Below are 23,249 nucleotides of genomic sequence, written 5' to 3'. Positions count from 1 at the left end.
AGGAGTTCATTATGGGCCTTTCCAGGGAGGAGTTGCTGACAGCATTACATCTGTGCCATATAATGCTGTTGGGCATGCTTTTAGTGGTGCCTCTACACCTGTATTTGTGCCCGCTTTTGATCCCTACCAACCTGTTTATCAGACGGCTCCAGTCATCAGCTCTGAGGCTTCTGTGCCAGTTCAAGTGGCTGCGCAGGCTGCTCCTGTCCCTCAGGTTGTTCAGATTGCTCCAGCAGGTGGCGTCTTGAGCTCTGGCTTATCTATGGCAGGATATGCTGCCAACCCTAGTCAACTCCTGTAGAGGTGATTTATGATGCTGGTGCTCTACAACCTGGTCCCCAAGCTGAGCAAGGTAAACCCATTTAGCTTAGTGTCTTGGACTTGTAGTGCATTAATTGTCCAGCTGTTTGCTGTAATTTCAAGGCTTACTGGGAAGTAGCATGAATTTGCCTGCCATGATCCATCGAAAATGCCTGGACGTAAATCAGGTTGTTTACTGTGGAAAGTCTAATTCCAAACCTTTTCCCTCCAGAAACACAGTGGGCTATTAAACTAGGGAACTACCGGCAACAGACCGAGGATTTTGGTTGTCCAGCTGACCTCGCAGGATCTGGACAGGGTTAGCCACTGTCCTTGTGTCAGGTATTCAACTGGGTGACTTCTGCCCTGTATCTACTGGCAGGTTTGACAGGATGCTTTTGTATGGCTTGTACCCTCTTGGATCCTACTGCACCTTCTCATGCCATCCACTACTTGAAGGAGTATATTACTGACGGCCATGGTTCTGATCAGCAGAAGTTCGTCCCGGGTGCCCAACAGGGTACTCTATAACATGTACCAAGGGTATGTAGCAGAAAAGGAAAGTGCAAATAACTTCAATTTTAAAAGTGTAATTGTTTCTCCCCCTCAGATTCTACACCAAGTGGTGATTCCCTTTATCTCCTTCCCCATCCCTGGCCCTTCCATTAAAACTATGACTCACTTTCCTGATTTAAAATACTTGACATCTGCACCTGTACTTAAACAAAAAGCTGACTTTGATTGGTAGGAGGCATCAGAACGACTAATTTCAATTTCTTGCCACTTCTGATCTTAAATAAGGAAGTGGCACTCAGCCATGGCTTTGTATCTGCACATAGCTGGGGGCTATATTTGCATCAAAACATCTCCTGGCATTTGCTCCCACTGTGTTGATACAACAGTCTTGTGCAGCAGGTGAAATGCTGATTTCAGAGATTATCAACAGAGGCCTTGGAAACTACTTTGCAATACCCTTATGCCATCTACAGACTGAGACTTCTGCAGCTATACTGATTAGCTCACGTAGGTCACATGAACAGAAACCTGTCCAGATGTGATCATTCGCTGAGGGCATGTTTGCTGAAATGAGATGAGCAGGTTTTATTGCAGTTTGATTCTAACTGTCGAACTTGTGAGTTATGAAAAACACTAATCAGTCAAAAGTACTCAAATCAAAACTACTATTCCGTATTCCAAACAGAATTTCATATTTACAAAAAACACAAGCAGCATGTTTCATAAATTCCAGCTGCACTTTTACCACCTGGAGGCAGTTGTCGGAGTATATAATGGTGACAATTTGACAGCTGTAAAGTTGGACATTAATTCCATTTACACAAAGCAGGTATATTTTATGAGGCACAGTGAAGTTTATATCAATATTTACATGTAAGTATTCTCATCATTTCAGAAAAAGTCAGTCTGAACTCACTGGTAAAGATTTCCCTTTTAATATCCTTAAGGTCATGGCACAGTTTTTAAAATAAATCCTTTATGACTCCAAAAACACTGAAAATCTGAGACTTCACATCCTAAACCAGGGCTACTCAATTCGGTTCTACGAGGCCTACTGTCCTGCAGGTTTTCAATGTTACTCTGCTCCAACACACCTGGCTCAAATTAAATGGATCTGCACAATGACCCAGCTTTCGTGGGACCGAATTGAGAATCCCTGTTCTAGACAACTTCATGTTTGTCACAGTGGTGACGTGCATAACTAACAGATCCACTGTGAAGCCAGCAGATAGCAAAGTTGTAAGTTAACAGCTGATTTTCAAGTAAATTACATTACCAGTCAAACATTTTTCTGGTAATGTATTTCAGTTTAAACATGAAAGTCTTATCCTGAAGGTCCCTTATGCAATTTGAACAGTATTGGTCCTTTTACTCATTTTTTTGTAAAAAAATATTTTTATAAGTCCAAGAGATCTCTATTGATATGCAGCTGATTTGTGAAATTTTTCAGCTTTAGGCCCCATAATGTCATAAAAATGGATGGCTAATAATAAAAATGTACTGGTTCAGTTAAAAACAAAACAGTAAAGCACAAGAAGTTATGGAAACTTTGTGCAGTAAACATAAGAAATAATATTTAAAAAGTCATGGTTTGTAAAAAAAAACATTAACATCTAATCAGGTGCTACAAAGTTCTGGTCCCTGATGCTTGAGGGACCAGCTCAATGTCAGACTAACCACAAAAATGGAAATATAGAGCAAAGCAATCTGTTCATCCATCAGGTCTTAAAAAAATGGACTATTTGGGGGTAAACTCACAGGAGGTAATGTTGGAGACTGTAAATTTTTTTGTTAAGTATTCTGACATGATCGCTTCTTTTGCTTCTTTGGGCTCTGTCCTTCACATTCATTTATGAAAATGGCAAAAGTAACAATTTATGTACAGACCAACATTTTGGGATTTCTATTTGTTTTTATGTGAGGAATTTCTTGTGATAATAGTTGTTAAATTGTAATTTGCATCAAAAACCCAGACAAGGTGAGGCGGCCATGTAAATGAGTTTCATGAATCTAATCTTTTTTTTTTCTTATTCCCAACTCAACATGCTGAAGCACAGAGGCCAGAGAACAAAATATACTCAGTCTTGGCTGCACAAACTGTGCAGGTAACTGTTTTTAAGAGTTTTAAGAGCTGTCATTTAACAGGCTTTAAGATGTGGCAGTGACATCTTGATTCCTGGCTTGCTGGGAGGCAACACGTCGACAGTGCAGGTAGACAGAGAGGGGATGGATGAAGGCCAGCAGGCTGAGCAGCGTCAAGCCGATGTTCACCTGCAGACACATGAAGGAAGCCGCGAGAGAAAAATTCAATAAAGAGATGAAGAGGTGATAAATGGAGAGGAAGGACAAAAGGAGGTAAGGAATATAACATGTTCTCACATATAAAGGATCTCCATCCAAAGATCCTTTCACCAGAGAAAAGCAGGGATACTGCAGCAGGGAAAATACCGCAGACAGAGCCATGACCAGACCGTACAGCTTCCCAAAGTGGCAGGATGGAAATCTAAACACAAATCAATAACCTTTGATTTCACACCAATACCTCCAACTTTCACTTCATGCATATATTATTACTGCATTTCTACACAGAGTATGTGTATATGGTTGATACGCACGCTACACTGATGAAGGCTGCGTTGCCGCCATAAAGGAAAGAGCGGTTGAGCACCTGCAGGATGAAGGTGAGGTACTGAAGAGGCAGAAAAGGGGTGGAAGCGCATATGGAAAACAACAAGCATTGCAGCGCTGTCAAGAAGAGAGAAAGCACTGAGGCTCGCAAGTCCACCTCCTGTTCGGTCTCTCCTATAAATATAAATACATAAACACACATGAATAAAACGCATGAAGAAAGGGAAAGTAAAAGATTTTTCTGTTTTCTTCTTCATATTTGAAATAGTCTGCTCAAATGTTTTTTCTCTTTTTTTTAAACTTCCTGATAGATTTATACTTATTTTGATGGGATACCTGAAGTGCGAGGTTTGCCTTTGTATCTGTCCATAATGACACCATTCCAGGGAGCACAGAGCACGCCACACAGCTGGGTGATAGCGAAGGCATTGGTGTACTGACTCACTGCAGGGACATAAACAATATAAGATATTATTTATTGATATATGTGCAACAGCTGTTTGAGATGTTTTCCACAATGTGACATAGCTGATCACAAAAATGCATTGTAAAAGGAGCGAGTTTATCTGTTTCTCATTTGTTGGAGGAGTGTTTAAGAAAAAATCACAAGACTGAAATGACTCAATGAGTTAGCATTTCTATTTGCAGTGTAAATTAACTGACAGTAAATTATGCACAGTAGCATCCAATGTCCAAAAACAAAATAATCTATATATTTTAACAGCACTAATCTGCTTTTTTCATGATGGGTCAATTTACCTTTTGCCTTTTAAAGCACGACTTCCCTATCAAAAATCAAACATGTATATGTTTAAGCATTCAAGTAACATTTACTGACATTTTTTTGGACCAAGAATGTTGCTCAAAACATGCTCAGGTCCTGCTTTAGACTGTTGTATTCCTCTTATTCAAACAGGAGAGATGACAAAAATGAACACGCAATTTTATTCATGATTGTTCTTGCTCTCTTTGAGTCATCATGTTCTCTAACCTATAAGGAGTATGTTCACTTTTTCCTGTACAGTCCATAGATTAAATATAACATCTTTTTATACATTAGTCCTTGCACAGCTTAGACTCTCTGCAGCTGTAATCTTTATTTATCATTAGTGAGAGATGCACAGTACAAATACTCCATATTTTTTGTCACCTGTGAAATTTACACCATCTCCTATACATTAGGATTTCAATGTAGTGAAAAATGATTCTACAGTTGTAACTGATGATGGTGGAGTTCAGCATATCAGGCAGCATCTTATGATGATTGTCATTAATTTGCTTTTTATTTTCTCAGAGATGGAGTGTTTGTATGTGATTACCCAGTGAGGACTCTCCAGCTGTCAGCCTCTGCAGCATGGGGTTAAGAGTGCCGATGAACAGGTAATGTCTGAGCTGCATCACTGACAACCACAGCAGGTGCCATACAAAGAACCGGGACAGCAAACACTCACGGAAACTCTTCTCTAGAGTAGAGGAGGTTGCAGGGACACACAGGAGACAAAACCGGGGGAGGAATTAGAGAAAGGATTACTTGGTCTTTTTAGATCTTATAATAAGTTTTATATTAAAACCTTGCTTCACAGGGGCATCCTTGGTGAGCGGTGTTTCCGTTTCCTCTGCTGTTGATTGTACGTGACCATTTGCTTTCTCCTCTGTGCTCAGAGAGCTTGACTTACTGCAAGTTATCCTGCAGGGGTCAGAGTGGGATCAGCCTCAACATGAGGAAGCACTTAAATTTTATATATCAAACATTATACTTACACTGTTAAAAAAATAAAGGGAACAGTTAGTCAGTACATCTTACATCTTGATGAATGAAATATTCCCGTTGAAAATCCTTATTCAATACATAGTGGAATGTGTTGAGAACAGAATAACATAGGAGTGATCAATGGTAATCAAAATCCTTAACCCAGAGGTCTGGATTCAGAATCATACTCAAAATAAAAGTGGAAAAACAGATCACAGGCTGACCCAACTTCTGTGGAAATTCCTTAAGAAAATTCTACATGAGGTTCAGCAGTGTGTGTGGCCCCATGTGCTTGTATGCACACCCCAAAACATCTGGGCATGCTCCTAATAAGACCACGGATGTTGTCCTGAGAGATGTCCTCCTAGACCTCGATTAGGGCATCAGTCAACCCCTCGACAGTCTGTGATGCGATGTGGCGGCGGTGGATGGAACGAGACATTATGTCCAAGGGGTGCTCAGTTGGATTCATGTTGTGGGGAAACGGGCATCCAAGCCTTCGTCATGCAGGACCTGCTGACACACTCTAGCCACATGAGGTTTAGCATTGTCCTGCATCAGAAGGAACCCAGGTCCCACCGCAACACACCATATGGTCTGAGAATCTCATCCCGGTACCTACTGGCATTCAGGGTACCTGTGATTAGCACATGGAGGCCTGCACAGCTCTCCAAGGATATGCCTCCCCAAGACCTTCACTGCCCCACTGCCAAACCGGTCATGCTGGAATATGTTGCAGGCCAGAAGTTCTCTCACGTCAGTCACAGGTGCTCAGTGTAAACCTGCTCTCATCCGTTGAGACCACAGGGTGCCAGTGGCGAATCTGCCAATCCTGGTGTTTTCAGGCAAATGCCAATCAGTCTTCATGGTGTTGGGCTGTGAGCACAGGCCCCATTTTTGGACATCGGGCTGTGATACCACCCTTATGAAGTCTGTTTCTGAAGGTTTGAGCAGAAATGCACATTAGTGGCCTGGTGGAGGTAATTTTGTAGGGCTTTATCAGTGCTCCACCAGTTTCTCCTTATACAAAGGAGTTCTCATCCTACAGCCCCTTTAACGTCTCCTTGTATACTGGCCTGTCTCTTGGTAGTTCCTCTGTGCTGGTCAACACTGTGCTGGGAGACACAGCAAACCTTTTTGCCACAGTGCACATTGATATGCCATCCTGGATGAGCTGCACTACCTGAGCAACTTCAAAAGACTCAAGACAACTTTGCTGATCCAAATAGGGCAATAAATTTTATATTACTAACATCTACATCACATATCAACAATCAGTCGCGAAACAAACACTGGTCTAGGTCAGCTCCAGCAGTTCAAACAGGTAAACAATAATAAGACTAGAATATGTTTAAAAAAAAAAAAAAAAGAAAAAAAAAAAAAAGCCCTGGCTAAAATCCCAGTTAATTAAAACGACTGCTGTCAGAAAGCAATAGCTTGATGATGATTTGAAATGATTTGTTTTACTCAAGGGGCAAGGTTGTGGTGACTAGAAGGTATTATCACAAACTTGTCAGTCATAATATAATGGAGTTGCCTGATGATTGTGATGGCTTTCTTTTTAACCTGAAACTGCCAGATTGAACGCACTTCTCTCTGTTTGACTCCAGTTATCTTTGAACAGATCCTTACAACGTTGTTCAGGCTGTTCCTGTCCTTAACAGAGTTCAAAATCCAAGAGATAAAAGAAAAAGTTAAGACTTTTAATAAATGAACAGTAAAAAAAAAAAGGCATAAAACAGAAACATTAAAATAGTTCAACTTCCTCAGCAACTAAATTCTTTGTGGTTCGCAGACGCTGACTCATGTTCCTCTAGTAGAACAAGTGGTGCAAACGTGACCAAAACAGGGAAATGGTCTGTGGCCACCACACGCAGGACCTTTATAAGTGTTGATTCGCTAATCGCCTCTCATTGCAACTCGTTGTCTGTTGTTCAACAGCAGCTGAAACTTATTCACACTTAGTATTACTTCCTTACTAGACAGACTGATATCTCAGAAGTATGACTGACTTTGAGTTATTTCGTAATGATAATGTGTTCCTTTGATTTTTTGAGCAGTGTAAATTCTATTATATACAAAGGAATGTAAAAAATGATTTAAGTTAATTTAAGACCATTTAGTTATAAAAATTGGCAAAGAGACTTTAGAACAACACTACAAGAGTGATCTCTCAAAACCAGTTTTTCTTGTGCTTTGTACACATTTGTAATATAAATACACGGTTTTTTAAAATATACTGTAGAGTACATTCACCAGTTTTCATCAGGGTTACTTTGTCAACAAGTATGATTTAAAAAAAAGTACAACCTCTTTATCAAGATATCAAGATTAAAAATCTACTTAGTCCTTCCCAGTAATAACATTTAGGTAACTAGAACCTCAAGTTCAAAACACCATTATTAAATCATGTCATTATTTAACAAAGATTTAACCAAAATGTAGAGGCAATGTGTAAAAAGAATCCCTGCTGTAATCTTATATTCCACTGTGCTTCTCATAGTTAGTATACTTAATGTATCAGTAAGTGTCTGTACAGTCTGTTCGTACCCGTATGTGTAGGAGTCAGGCAGCGGGTAGGGGATGAATTTTCGGGGCAGCAGGAAGAAAGTTCTGAGGACATGTATCACACTGCAGGCGGACAGAAAAAGGAAAGACGCCCGAAGAGAAACAGCAGACTCGTGTAACAACTACAGAGGAAAATGAGATGTGGTTGAGATCACGAGTAGCTACTACAGACAATGATATCAGTTTGTTTTGTCATGCCAATGTGAAGAGATGCATATGAGTGTTGGTCACCTTGATAACGAGGAAGAGAGAAGATGACGAGTCAAAGGCCCCGTTGTACAGAGTGATGATGGTGGAGCGATGTGAGCCAAACAGGTTTCCAACCTTCAGGAGAGAAAACAGTCAAATGTTAAATGCAAGTGTCCATGCAGGGAGTGGATCTTGTAGAAATGAATTACAGGATGTGGTTTAAGGCTTTAAACCACTAACATTTATTAAATGTTTTTTTCCTCGGGGGATTTGTGTTCTCTCCTCACAAGATCATGAGTTTGATCTAATTAAAATGAGGCAGCCGGAAAAAGCATACCAAGGGTGTACACAGAAGTTGTTTTATTGGGAGAACACTGAGATAACACATATAATGAACCCTGCCATTTCCACAAAAAAAGCTTTTAACACAACACTGCCCGATCAACAACAGCATTGAAATCTCAGTTGTTCATTCATCATCATTTGCACATTGGGACTTTCACAAATTTACCCGTGTTTTATTCAGAGAGTGCTTACTTACATGTGTGTGTGTTTATATTAGAATGGAGACCCCTAGGTCACAATGGAAAACACCTCCCATGGTGGTGGAGAATGACAGAGCTAAGATCCTGTGGGACTTCCAGATACAACCAATAAAATGGTGGTGGCTAAACAACCACATATAGTGATCATGGATAAGCAGCAGAGGAAAGCTGTTGTGATCAACGTAGCCATCCTGAACGATGGCACTACCAAGAAAAAGAAACATGACTGGAGAAATACCAAGGACTCAAGAACGAACTGGAAAAAGCCTGTAAGGTGAAAGCAACAGTAGTGCCAGTGGTTATTGGATTACTGGGGGCTTTGTCCCCCAAACTGGAGAAGTGGTTCCAACAGATACCTGGAGAAAAATCCGACATCTCCATCCAGAAGAGTGCAGTCCTAGGAACAGCTAAGATACTGCGTAGGACCCTCAAGTTTCCAGGCCTCTGGTAGAGGACCCGAGCTTGAGATGAACAGGAGATGGGAGGATTGGTGAGGGAAGAGGATTCTATATTTTTTTCTACATAAATACAACTACATAATGCTCATAAAGCAGCATTTGCATATACAACATCATTTAATCAACAGCTTACATGGGTAATCATGTTTGTCTGTTGGGACTGTTCACATGTTTGAAGAAGGTATAAAAACAGATGTGACAACAATACAAAGTTAATTAGCCAAAAAGTACTGAATGGACAAAGATACATCTAATTGTACTTAAAGCTATTATTTTTCCTACTGTCAGTGAAGTATCTCAGTTCTCTCCTGCACAGTGGTTAAAGGCAGACAGAATAATCCTAAATAAAATTAAAGTTGACTAATAAACATAACTGCTTTTACAAAATTTGCCTTACTTTGTACATAAGATGTACACCAGGACTTTCACTGAAATTAACAGTCAGTCATTTTATTATTCTACAATCTAGATGTTTCTTTTAAAACCCCACATCCCACAGAGAAAATGGATATCCAGACTGTCACAGATAAGTGTCCCCTTATCTACAGCATGTCCAATTAAATCAGTGATGAAACTGAGTTGTGGAGCCTCTTAAGACCGACTGACAAATGTAGGATCCAATAGAGTTTAAATGTGATAACAAACTGTCTGAATACTTTCTTTATGTAGATGTTTTTTTTATTATTCTTTTATTCAAATAAACTCAGTAAATGTTCCAACTTTTGTTTGATCACTGTGGAGAATTATGTGCTGTTATTTTATTCTAATTTTATGAGTAAAATAAAATGCTGAAAACCCCAAAAAGATCTGGAAATATTCAGTCGGCGCTGAAATTTAAACAATGAACAATCATTTAGAATTTATTTATTTATTTTTTAGAAGTCAAATAATGTCAGGTCCAGTTCTACTTGGACCTGAAGTTTGATACATAGTGCACATGTGGTTTTGACACTTAACTGGACAAAAATAAAAAAAAAACTAGAATCGTGAAAGTTGCGATTGACAGTTTTTACAGAATTATGTAATAGAAGATTAATTAAATCTGACAATAATCTTCAGTACCTGCATGTTTGTCATCAGGAGTAAGATGCCACCCACAGCCAGGAGGGAGAGAGCTGGGAAGAGCAGGTATGCCAGAGCTGATGGCAAAAGAGAAAGAAATAAGAAAGAGATGGAACAGAAAAACACCATCTCTGTTCCTTATCTTAGAAAAAGATACAGACTAATGTTGTTTACCTGATGTGGAGAAAGCCACCATCAAGGTACCTATGGTATAAAGAAATCTGGGAGACAGAAATGTTTCATTCAGTAGTGCTTAAGGGGGGTGACATGACACCATAAAAAAACATCTTAACTTACAACATGGATGAAAAACATCTTGGCTGAACTTAAAAATGGAAAATGGGGCATTTGACACATTTGATGTCACAGCCAACACTCGTTCCCACACACTTTCAGCCAGCTTTAATTTCCTTTACTTGACCTGTACAAAGCACAGTTCATCCTCATTTTTAATTGAATCCTCTTTTGCAATTATTTGCATTCCTTGAATCTTTATTTTCCCTTCCCTTCCCTTCCCTATCCCTTCCCTTCTCTATCTATCCTTTTTTAGTGGAAACATATGGGTGTACTTAGTGCTAGTTCACTGGATTAAGAAATATCTGGGGCAACCTCAGCAGGTATGCGCTGTTTTTCTTACGTGTATAATTTATTAGGAGGTGGTGTCAGAATTTAGTCAGTGTGTGTAAATGTGCAGCAGGAATTAATAAAATAAACATGTCCTCCTCACATTCCTTCATCCACTGGCGATTAATGGTGATGAACTTTCACTTAACAATTCTCTTTTTATCCATTTGGTTTAACGCTTTTAAGGAACTGAACACTTTATTAAACTTTCCTTGTTTTTGTTTCTTCTCCTTTTTCTTAAAACATAGTGTCAGACAGTGGTAGGCACCTTCTTTAGAGATCTTTCATTCCTCATGTGTTTCTTCCTTTCTCACACTGCTAGCTACTTTTGTCCCCTCACAGGAGAATAAGTTGTATACATATATGACATGAATAGAAACCCAAACAATAGTTTCCTTTGCTACCTCTGACTCTACCCTTTAAGAAAACAGCTGCTAATTAAAGTTTGAGAACCTCTCCGAGGAAGTTACCAGAGACGCACAATAATAGGGAGTGTTGGCATTAGCTTAGCCGTTGCTAGCAAACAGGCGCAATCATGCAAAAGAACGCAAGGCAGAAAGCTATGTAAAGCTGTAGAAAAAATTTCTATAGTAACCTGCTGATTTTTATGCAAAAAACATGAAGTGAATAAGATGTATAAAGTACACTTTCAGTTAAATTTTCAAAATGAACTCAGGTGTAAATAAGAAAGCCATGTACCAATCATGATGCCGCCAAATAACGCACACAGCCTTAAATTTAGTATAACTTTGTTCTTGAGACATGTTTGCTCTTGTTTTTGTAATGATTTTTATGCAAATTAGGAAATGCCTGCAGATTTTTTAAACAGGCTTTCTACTGCATGCATTCCTCTCCATTAACACACCTATTTAGCCTATTTTAGTCATTATCTGTATGATATACTACCTGACCTTCCTTCTTATGGTCTTTATCTAAATACTTGTATAGCAGAAAGACTTTTGGAGGATCTCTGACAGAAACATGTTTTTGACTAAATAAAAAACCTTGAAGGCAACATTCTCCTATGAGAGTTTCAGTCATATCTGAAACTCTCACAAGACAAAAGTACTTATTTTTGAAGACCTTCTTTCAAATTATTAAATTATATTTAAAGGCACACAGACCATAGAGCTTCTAAGTATTCACATTAAGTAGGTCCACATTAAATACTTGTACACAATAAGTTGTGGACAGGATATGAGGAATAAGGAGATGAGATTTAACTTTCCTTTAAGAAAAATTCAATAGCGTCATTTGGTTTTAACATCACTGGTCATTGCATACATGCACCCACATCCACTATGTAAAACTAGCACTTGCACCTTGCAATTGTTGCTCAATAATCATACTAATGAACAACATTTTCTTGTAATCCTTTACTCATTTTCATTATCACACCCAACACTGGTGTTTTTTTAAAGAAGCCCCCGAATGACATTCATGGGAAAATCATGGCTGGTTGTAAAGCACGATAATAAAGTCAAAATCTTATGGCTGCAAGGTATGTTCAAATTAGATTTTGAACAGCTGAGCTATGCTGCCATGTTTTTCTTTATAGAGATTAGGTTTTGACCTGGCAACCTATCAAAACAATCCATACAAGTTCAGTAGTTTTCTAATTGTACTGTTTTTAACATTTTAACATACTAACTATGGTCTTAAGATTCTGATGTAGTTCTTGTTTTTTTTTCAGTTTCTCTGAGCATTACACAGTCTGATACTCGGGTTAACTTGCTGGGATGTTCACCCTTGAGAAGATTGATTACTGCCTTGAATATTTTCCTTTTGTGACTAATCGTTCTCATTGTGAAATTATTCCAAATTATTTGGAAATGACTTCATAACCCTTCCCTGATTTATGTGCAGAAATAACTGATTCCCAGAGATATTTACTGTTAGTCTTCTAACATTCGTTTTGGTATTTCACTGGCGTATCCCATAGTGAGATAGCTTGCTTATGTTTCAGAGAACCGGGGTTAATTCCTTAAAATGAATTGAATTGAAATTTAGGACCAAGGCTGAATTTGGGATAATACACTTTCAAAACAAAGTTGTTGGACCTATAACACCCATATGAAATTGTTGAAAATATGTATAATATGGACCTTTAACCTAAAATTTTTCTGACATTGTTTCTGAATTTGGACTTCTTTGTGTTTAACGTCTAATGTAACATATTTCATACATACCTTTTCTGAGACCTATTGCATCAATATATGGTAAAAAAAAAAAAACTTGCTCAAAATCCTGTTGGTCACAATCTGATAAATGTCTTCTGCCCCTGGTGGATTTATTCTGCACTACAACAATTCTATACAAACTATATATATATATATATATATATATATATATATATATATATATATATATATATATATCATTTAAGCAATGACCTGGCCAGTGTCCACATATTAATATCCACTCAGGAATATATTTGTTATAGGTTCATAAAAACATGATTGGTATTATCTGCACTGATAAAACAAACAGCCAACTCATACCTAAACTGTTTGATCTCATTTTAAAAGTCATGACCATTAAAAAAGAAAATGCAGTCTCAACTTCATCATTTCTCTTTCTTCTTGTGGCCATGCAATAATTTTCTTCTATCCATCATACTTACTGTAGTTTTGACTGCTAAAACCTTTGACTATTATACTATCATATGTATTTGATTAATGTGTTGCACTTACATTCCAAAGAGCCGAGTCACTGTTGTACCAAAGTGATCAAAGAGGAAACCATTGGGCAGCGTGAGGAAGTTATTCATGAAGGAGGCGATGGTGAAAACAAGTGAGAACTGTTCATCCTGTGCACTGCAATCTGCATACACACAAACAAATAAATATGAAGACAAAGTAAGCAAAGAGAAAGTAGGAGCAAAGATGTAGATGAACAGATAACAGTAAAGTTCATAAACTATAAAAGATGCTTAAAAAAAAGAAATTCAGAATTCAAAGTAATAAGGGGTCAAAACTCACCTAATGTCTGTGTACCATTGACTCCTGTGGCATTGACACACAGAGAAGTGAAGTAGCCTTCCTCCTTGAGGACAAAAACAAGAGAAGCCCATCCAAACACAGCTCCAGCAAAACACAGACACTCCACCAGGCCCGTCGCAAAGGTGAAGCAGCGTTTCACCGACAGCTTTTTCTCAGACTGCGACATGGTCTCTCACACACTGATGTTCACAATCAGAAAACTGACAAACTCTGTTGTCACCTGCATGGGTCTACACACACACTAATTCACACAAGCAGTGGCTTTGGTCTCTGCACCTGCCCAAAGGAAAGAGAAAAGAACACAAGTAAATAAAAATGTTTCTTGATGTTTTTAATCCTGAAAAGTAAGTTCATAGAGCTTTACTCGTTTTAACCAAAAAGAACCACTCCTGTATGACACATCACATGGGACTTCTTTAAGCTGCATTAACTATAAATGGAAATATCTGTGCACGCAATATCCATTAAAGAACATGAAACCCTTCAAAAAGAGATGGATGTCGCATACACTCCCATTTCAACAATAGAAGAAAACAAGCGACACACCCATATATGGGTTGAAGAAACTTTTCTATCCTGCAAAAACAAAGTGTACTCTCGTTAAATTACGATACTAAGTTGCTTATTTCTATGTCGCACTCACAGCTCAGGCTCTGATGGTCTTGCCAAATACTCTCACAAACACTTCACTCTGGTCCAGCTGCCTTTCATTTTATAGACCAGTTCCTTCTTCGTCTTCCTCAGTTCCCTCCCACCATTTCCTCCCTGATGTTTTTCTCTTTCTCAAATACTATCAGCCCTGCAGCAGAGAAAACCCTTGCCCTTGTGGTACTAGTGGCTACAAAGAATAAACACTGCTGCATTCCCAGGACGCCAAACAGCAGAGCCCCAGAAGCTATAAGACATGCTCCAGATGTGGATGCTGTGGAGTCTGGCCAAGTTGGTTTAGCCAAGAGGTCATGTGATTCAACAGAAAATACCTCAGTGAGCGCTGCATGGAGACCAGCCCTCTGTGTTACAGCTGGGTCCATTTGAATAAAGGAGTGCAGACGGGGCTTATATCTTAAAGATGCTGCAGTAACTCATAACTCCCCTCAGTTCTTCTGGCCTTACTAGAGAAAGAACTTACGATTAGCCGCTGTGCTCAGGGAAGTAAACCACAGCTTAACAGACAGATGAAAAGAAGATTCAAAGAAAGTTAAAAAAAAAAAAAGCAATGTTTCGGTTTTATTTGAATTCATGGTGTGTCTGTATAAAAAAGTTAATCCTGGAAATATTTAGTTGCTAAAATTATATTAATATTAAAGTAGTTGAAAAAAGTAGTTTCTCAGTTTTGTTTGAGTTTATTGTATGATAGGTATTTCTGTAAATGTTTAGACATTGAAATAACATTTGTTAAACTATCTTACTAGCTTACCAAAGATCTAATCAAGTTATAGTTAGATAATAAACTCTGAAATTAAATTTGATCAGTTTATCAAAACCAAAAGACTGATTGATCCTAAGAAAAAAAGGATGGATGATTATTCGGTGGTTTCCTCTGTAAAGAAAACGTCTAAGAGCTTCAAAACTAAAAAGCCGAAAAGACCAAGAAGCATCTTTAAAAGCAATTTTGGGTGCAGCATTGTTTGAAAAAAGGAATCTAAGATAAAAAAAAAAAACTTTTTAAATATGCTTTAAAAAAAAGTATAAGATAGATGCATCCTTTATTTGCAAAACAGTCACCTGTTGAGAAAACTAGATCCAACACATTTCTCTTCCTGGAGCCGTTGTGCCCACCGAATTTGATAGGAATAACAAATCTCTCTGTTTTTGTTTCTCTGTTGTCATTTAGTTTTGGTTATTTTCTCATCAACTCTTACCTGGTTGTGATTCCAAACTCTATTAAGAAATAATAATGATAATGTGACAGAAGACAGTAGCAGCCTTGTCATTTCAGGGTCAAAGATATACAAACTGCTTAGAGTCAGCAAAATTCTCCAAATTTGATGGTGATTCACAGTACCGGTGGAAAATTATCCACAATGATACTATTAAAGAAACATTTTTAAAAATCTTTGTATAACTAAATTAACACACGTGTACAGAAATAAAAGAATATCTTCGAATTTAGGTTAGACAACTCAGATTTAATGAAACTATAGAGATGGATTAGTTATTCCATTTTCTTTAGTTTGATCTACTTTTCTATGATGGAGGCAAAACACTAGAAAAAGAATTAAAAAAAACAAGCCTGCTGCTTGTTTCAGCATGACAATAAAAAAATTTGCATTTAGTTGCTAAGTCACTGTTGCTATGGTAAATCAGGACAGAGTTATCTAACCTTCATGAGCAGGCTCGGGTGCTTTGCATAAGACTTCATACTCATTCACATTGGTGTGGTATTTTTGTGTCAGTTGGATTGTGAAAGTTGAAAAGGAGGTTGTGTGTAGTTGAGGGAACATATGCTAATGACTGATGTACCACTCACACAACCAGAGTGCAGGGTTAACCCCTATGATCATCTCATCACAAGACACAACTTCCCTGGCATGCCAACAAGCTTGGACTCACTTCCTAAAACCATGTAGTGTTGACACTGGAATCACACCCATACACATCCATCAGAGTGCATGTGTAGCCTTGAGACACACCAAAAGATGAGCAAAGAGAGGTCACATGACTACTCTATAACCGTAAACCAGAACCACTATGGGTGATAAAAACCAGAAATGGTTTTATTTGTGACTGAAATCAGTCCAATAAGGACTATTTCTTGACTGTATATCTTATAAAATAAAATAATGATTTTTTAAAGTACTTTACTTTTAATTACATAAAAAAAGGAAAAATAATAATTGGAAGAAGATTTTTTGTTCCAGAGGGTGATGGCTGCTGGCAGGAATGATCTCCAGTACCTTTCTGTCTTGCATTGGACTTGACGAAGCCTCACACTGAACACACTGTTGTTTCTTCACTGTGTTGTGTGGAGGATGTGAAGACTCGTACATCATTATCAGCAGCTTGTGCAGCATTCTTTCCTGGACAATCAGCTCCAGCTGTTTTAGGTTATCCCCAACACAGACCCAGCTGTTTTTGATCAGTTTGTTAGTCTCTGGTTCTGGTGCTGCTGCTCCAGAAGATGCTGCAAAGCTGACTGAACTTTCCACAACAGACTAACAGAAGATCTGCAACATTTTGGTACAGACACTGAATGATTACTTTGTCCCTTCTTGTTGCTGCTTCTGTGTTGCGTTGCTAGTCCAGTCTGTTTTCCAGGTGAATTCTATGGTACTTGTATTCCTCCACCACCTCCATCTCTTTTCCCAGGATGTAGACAGTGCTTTGTTTACGCACGTTCCTCCTGAAGTCAACAATCAATCTTTTGTTTTGTGTGTTTTCTTGGTTTCTGTACTGGCTTTGTGTGTTTGGTTTTTGCCATGATTTTGGTTCGATCTTGGTTTCTTGTATTTAGGGTCATGTTCTGTGTTTTTGCTAGTTTATTTTTTGACCTCGGCTTTCTGCTAGTGCTGTCAGTTTAGCCTGTTCATGCCATGTCCACGGTTTTGCCACCATAGTCTTTTGTTTTTTGTCAGTTTAGTTTTATTTACTAAAACCTTTTAACTGCACCGGTCTGCCTCATCTGCCTGCATATGGATCCTCACGACCACGATTCTTACGACAGTTTTGTTTGTGTTCAAGTTTGGTCTAACAAGGACAAGAAGTCCTGACCATGCTCAGATTGAGGTACAAATCTACCTCAGAACATCTAGTTGAGCAGACCAATACACTGAGTCCTGAGACAACCAGTACCAAAAGTTCTCTTTTGTAAATGCACTCAACATCAATAGTATCGATAGAAATGTCAGAAGATCAGTCACAAACTCCTGGACTCATGGATTCTTCTCACTACAAGCATCCCCTGCTTCTCCACTGTTATAACACAAAACATAATCGCTCATATTACTTGTTTCTATTTATTTAACTAAACGCAGAACTTGACTTGAACGTTTACAGAAATAAGTAGAAAGAAATGGCTAAATCATCTGAATTTTCTATTCTTCTCAACTCTTTGTGCATTTCTTCTGACTCAAAGAGTACTGCAAGTGCACCAAAGACAAGAAAAAAGCAAAACACTAACAATGACTAATTATCATTATTTGTTCATTTAAAGCTGGGGTTTAAAAAAAGAGTTTAATGCAGACTGTTTCTTATAGGATTCTCTAAGTTTCAGCTGGTTGCTTTGTGTCACAATCTGCACTGGCAATCAGCTAAAATGTGTCAGAACCGATTGCTCATTATTATAAACCATGAAAAATTTCATGTTATGCATATTTACTTTTAACACATTTAACTCTTTAAAGTACCTGTGCTTAGCTAACTCGCATCACCTCTTCACAACTTTAACTTTTGTTCTCAGGACTTAAGTCTGTTTGTAATAATCACCTCATGATTTTAGGGTAAAGATTTGGTTTGGTTTACAGGGTAAAAAAGGTTCCAGCTAATCTACAACCAGCAGTCAAAGAAACTTTCCATTCGTGCAAACAGGAAAAGTGCTGCCATCAACAACTTATTGAACAGCAAATGGCCAGATGTCGTCATCTGTAAGAGTTAAAATGAAGCCAAAATAGAAGCAAACCACGGGACTTTATCACAACTAGGGCTTCTGCTTTCCATAAAAAAAATTTTAAAAAATGCTGATGTTACAGATGTTAAAATGTAAAGATGAAGTGCTTCATGTGACTTATATCATGTGGCAGATTTAAAAAAAACAAAGAAAAAATTATAAAAGATGTACATTTTTTATCTATATTATTGGCTGTTGCCAGTGTGGATTATCTGGTTGGTTTTCACTTGTAGGCAAAACTGTAATGAGTAAAACCTAATATGAAAATTATTTAGCTAAATGGAGCAGAACATGACCAAACTTAGTTTGCCTGACCTGAGTAAAACGTAGAGGAGTAATACAAGAGGAAATCAATATCCTGATATCAGGCAGGGTTAAACATACATCTCTGGTCAATGTTTTAAAAGCTCCTGACCAGAACTTAAACCCAAATATCCCTGTCAATTAGTCTATGGACTACATATCACAAAGGTTAGTCAACACAGCACTGAAAGATGAAAACAGATTTTAAGAAGTCCAACCTCCAACAAATTTAGTTTATTAAGCAACTTTATCATTAGCAGATAAGCACCAAAGAAACAGTGAGACAAAAAAAATACTTTGGAGATTATTAACTTGATGTGTCTATCTCAGAGTGCTGAAGCCCTCTATTATCTTCAGATGAACTTTGAAATATAGTTTCCACAATGGATTTTAACCCCCATCACTGAGGGAAACATGGACACAGATCAAGGGCAGCTCAAACAGAAACAACCACATACTGCAAACAAATTCTTGACTGTTGTTTATGTGACTCAAAAACAGTTTCTTAGGCAAACATAAATACCGTTATCAGGAAAGTCGGAGAGTTTTCTGAAACGCAACAGCAGCTTAAAACCATTTAAAAAATTTTTTAACCTTTTTGAACCAACAACACACTAATAAAAATAGATTGGAAATAGATTCTACAATCAGCAGATTAAATTGTGACAGGTAAAGGTGTCAGGACTGGGTTCTCCAAAGGTTCAACCTTTGTAGCAAGGATGGGTCATGACTCACCACCTTCTGTCACAATTAATCAGAAGATCATTAACAACATCTAAAAGAAACTTTCTTGGTGCTCTTTTAACATCTACAGTTCTAAATGTTGCCAAGAGATTCAGGGAATCTGTGGGTCCATCCATTTTCTATACCACCTGGTCCAGTTCAGGAAGCTGGAGCCTGACCTAGCAATTAGAGACAGGGTACAGCCTGGACATGTCCCCTGTCCATCACAGGGCCAACACAGACAAAAAACCACTAGCACTCACACACTGAGGGAGGATTTAAAGTGACCAGTTAAGCTAGCATGCATATCTTTGGATGGCGGGAGGAAGCTGGAATACCCAGAAAGAATCCATGCATACATGGGAAGAACATGCAAACTCCACACAGATAGGCCAAGGTCTCGAACCAGCAACCTTCTTGCTGTGAGGCTACAGTGCTAACTACCACACCATCATGCAGCCCATCTCAGTGAGTAAACATAAATTACAGAAACCATTGTCGGATACGTGTAACCTTCAAGCCCTCAGATGGAAATCGTGAGAAATTATTACGCCTTTATGGTCAATCTAGCCTGATGGGATCAGGAGTATCTTTGAAAACCATTTTTCTTAAAATAGTTTGCTGCTTCTCCCAGAAATGCAACCAGAAACTGTTTCACAATGTGTAAACTTTAAACTGAGTAGAAATACTGCCAGGTTATCTGGACACAAGCTCATCTCTGATGGCTGGAAGGACAGTGGAGAGGTGCTCTGTGATCAGAGGAAGTCATGTTTAATGTGCTTCTGGGAAAACCAGATGTCAAGAGCTATGTTCCAAAAGTGAGGAAAACCATGCTGGTTATCAGCGAAAGACATGACAACAAATGTCTGTGTATGGGGATGCATCAGAGTCCATGGATTGGATATCTTATATGTCTGAGGGAACCAATGATAATGACTGGTACAGACTGGTAATGGAATTATGGAGACATATTAAGTCTTTACCTGGGACAGCAGCTGTTATTTTAGAATGACAGTGATTGGAATTATTTTGTACAGCTTTCAACAGGGTGTGTCACAGGGTGTGTCTGCTTAACTGGCCTGACTACAGTCCTGATCTGAAAACATACAGCACACCATTTAGAGAAGGACAAAACCAGGAGCTTATTCTAAATGCAGTGGAGTTGGAACATTGTTTCCCTTTCACTTGTGTTTATTATATAAAAAACTGTTAACAAATTACAGATTTGAGTTCTTGAGACGCATTTTAGGAAAAAGAAATTCAATTTTGATGGAAATGGAGTTTGTATGAATATCTCTATCAGGGCTGCAGTGATGCAGCAAAATCTAACCTGCTGCACGAGCGCAATGGTCGGGGTATTTCGAGTCTATTTGCTATTACAGAGAGCCTGTCCGTCCTGCGTTGATGCTGAGTGGTGACTCAGACCACACTTCTCTGCATCACATTCTAACAGCTGGGTAATAAGATAAAATCCTGCACAGAGAGACGAGTAGGCTAGAGCAGATATCCTGTTTTCTGTCTGTGGCTTTCTGACGTATAGTTGCAAGGGAGGGGTAGGCTACTTACTTGATGTTGCGATCTCCTACCGCGAGCCCATTGTCTAGAACCACAAAACCGTTTGTCCGTAAATGTAGGTAAAGGATCCAGCAGAGGGGAAAGATCCACAGGAGCTCTCTGATGGCGGGCGGGATGCAGACACTCCCCCACCCGCTTTAAACCCAGAACTCATCTGTTCCCACATCCGACTTCCCGCCTTGCTTCCTCCAGGTCCAAACGCTCTTCGAAACCAGAAAGAAGAGTGCAAATCAGTTTGAACTTTACTAATAAAATATGTGAGTTTGTCTTTTTCTCTCAAATAAAAAATTTCAGTTTCTTTACTGATGGAATAAGTTTTCACCTGGCGACTTATGAATAGAAAAATAAATAAACTTCAGAGATAAATATAAGAAGCTGTGTCTAGTCCCTTTTCCAAAAAAAAAAGAAAAAAAGCAATGTGGAAAAAGTGCCCCTTTGTGAAAAGATCTCGGTTAGTCTGTTGGCGCCACAGTGTGAGCATAACAGAAACTGCGTATGCATCTACTCTCAATATAAATACACCTGGTTTGTTAGAGAGTGAACAAAAAGCATCATGAAGACCAAAGAACGCATCAGACAGATCAAGGATAAAGTTGTGGAGTAGCCTATCAATTTCTAAAGCAACCGTTAGATTATAAAAATAAATAAATATAAAATAAATAAATAGCCTACCTCACGCTTTAAACGTCACGTGGAGATCTGGTCAATCTCCCATCTGAAATATGGTAAGACAATGGTACAACTGCAAACCTACAAAGACACGGTGACGGCTATCCACCTATGATGACATACGAGGCAAAATGGGCACTAATCGAAGAAGCAGCCTAGAGGCTCATAGTCACTCTGGAGAAGCTGCGGAGATGCACAACTCTGGTGGGAAGATCTGTACACAGGAAAACTTTTAGTCTTGTGCTCCACAAATTCGGCCTTTATGGAAGAAGGGCAAGAAGAGAGCCATTGTTGAAAGAAAGCCATAAGAAATCATGTTTACTGTGTAGGGGCACAGAAATAAGATGCTCTGGTAAGATGAGCTCAAAGTTACTTTTGGCCTAAATGCAAAACAATATGTTTGGTAGAAAACTAACACTGCACACCACCTTGAATGTATAACCACTGTGAAACATGGTAATGGCTGCAGCATGCTGTGAGGGTGCTTTTCTTCAGCAAGGACTGGGAAGCTGGTCAGGGTTGATAGGAAGATGGATGAAGCTGTATACGGGGCAATCCTGGAAGAAAACTTCTTAGAGATTGAAAAAAGTCTGAGGTGAAGGATCATTTTCCAGTAGGACAATGACCCTAAACATCCTGCCAGAGCTACAATGGAATGATTTTAGGTCAAAGAATAACATGTTAGAATGACCCAGTCAAAGTCCAGACCCAAATCTAACTGAAAATCTGTGAAAAGATTAGAAAATTGCTATTAACAGATGTTCCCCTTTTAATTTGACTAAACGTGAATCCGAATAGATTTTAAAATTCTTCTGATCGTTTACAAATCCCAGAACAGTTTAGGCCCAGAACACATCTGTAATATGTTTGTAAAGTATAAACCTAGCAGAGCTCTTAGATTCAAAGACTCTGGACCTTTAAAAAACATTTTCCACTTCTCAATTATGCACTACTCTGTGTTGGTCTATCACATTAATCCCAATAAAATATGTAAATACACCTTAAACTGTTTTAGCATGTTAAAGATTTTCACCAAATATTTAAACACAGTTTGATAAAACTTTTACTCCATTTTACAAAACTCTAAACACAATCCCAAAAGAATGAACTGCTTTATAAAGACTTCACAAATCTTGTGTAGAATTAACCCAGCATTCAAAACCATGTCCTTTCCTCTCAAAACACATTCCTAACACCAAAACATTTCTCACAACTATTTTATGTTAATTTCTAGTAGTGCATCAAAACTAATGTAAGGAATTTAAAACACATGGGGTTTTGGCTTTATGGTGGTCATGTTACACATTCAAATACATGTGTGAGGAAATAAGTTTATTGTTTTGTTTTTTAATGAAGTGTAGAAATGTTGTCTCAGAGCAGCATTTACTGTTTCACCCTTATTTTGCAACACGTTATTTTGCAGTATGCAGTGTGCACCAAAACAAGGCGGTTGTTTGTCTCTGTGATTGGCCAGTGATGAACTGGCAACCTGTCCAGGGAGTACCCTGCCTCTCGCCTCATAGCAGCTGAAACAGTCTCCAGCTAACCTTTGTCTTCCTCTTCATCATCCTTGATGACCTCCAGCACCTCTAAGGTCTCCTCTTGCACCTTCTTGCCCAAATATTTTACACAATGAATGAGATTAACTGGTAATTATGGGGTTGCTTTTTGAAAGCCTGTGCTCAAAGTGTGCAAAATTATGACAATTTTGTGTAGTTTCTGTGTAGTTTT

At 38.5% G+C, this 23,249-nt stretch overlaps 1 protein-coding gene across 2 annotated transcripts; it reads right to left on the bottom strand.

The window, feature by feature from the left end:
• Positions 1–1,735: 1,735 nt before the first annotated feature.
• Positions 1,736–21,223, bottom strand: LOC121642848 (solute carrier family 43 member 3-like). 2 transcript variants are annotated; one of them, XM_041989855.1, is made up of 13 exons: positions 20,841–21,223; positions 13,622–13,918; positions 13,334–13,463; positions 10,191–10,237; positions 10,017–10,093; positions 7,994–8,086; positions 7,745–7,884; positions 5,016–5,131; positions 4,764–4,907; positions 3,781–3,888; positions 3,432–3,618; positions 3,196–3,319; positions 1,736–3,087 (listed from the first exon to the last, which is right to left on the bottom strand). In XM_041989855.1, exons 2-13 carry the CDS (start codon positions 13,806–13,808, stop codon positions 2,965–2,967), a joined length of 1,476 nt encoding a protein of 491 aa, XP_041845789.1. In that variant the 5' UTR covers positions 13,809–13,918; positions 20,841–21,223; the 3' UTR covers positions 1,736–2,964. The 2 variants fall into 2 exon arrangements, with proteins under 2 accessions (XP_041845789.1, XP_041845790.1); XM_041989856.1 differs by lacking the exon at positions 20,841–21,223 and adding an exon at positions 14,286–14,858.
• Between the last annotated feature and the right edge of the window lie 2,026 nt (positions 21,224–23,249).

The sequence above is a fragment of the Melanotaenia boesemani genome, chromosome 7 (assembly GCF_017639745.1).
Source record: "Melanotaenia boesemani isolate fMelBoe1 chromosome 7, fMelBoe1.pri, whole genome shotgun sequence".
NCBI lineage: Eukaryota > Metazoa > Chordata > Actinopteri > Atheriniformes > Melanotaeniidae > Melanotaenia > Melanotaenia boesemani.
This window is presented reverse-complemented; position numbering and strand designations above follow the sequence as displayed.

What these genes read in the sequence shown, in the direction of transcription:
- LOC121642848 (XM_041989855.1), bottom strand. Translation starts at nt 13,808, where the DNA reads ATGTCGCAGTCTGAGAAAAAGCTGTCGGTGAAACGCTGCTTCACCTTT. An exon ending in TCCTGATGACAAACATGCAG is followed by an intron (nt 8,087 to 10,016) that starts GTACTGAAGATT and finishes TCTCTCCTGAAG; the next exon opens with GTTGGAAACCTGTTTGGCTC. An exon ending in CTCTCTTCCTCGTTATCAAG is followed by an intron (nt 7,885 to 7,993) that starts GTGACCAACACT and finishes TTTCCTCTGTAG; the next exon opens with TTGTTACACGAGTCTGCTGT.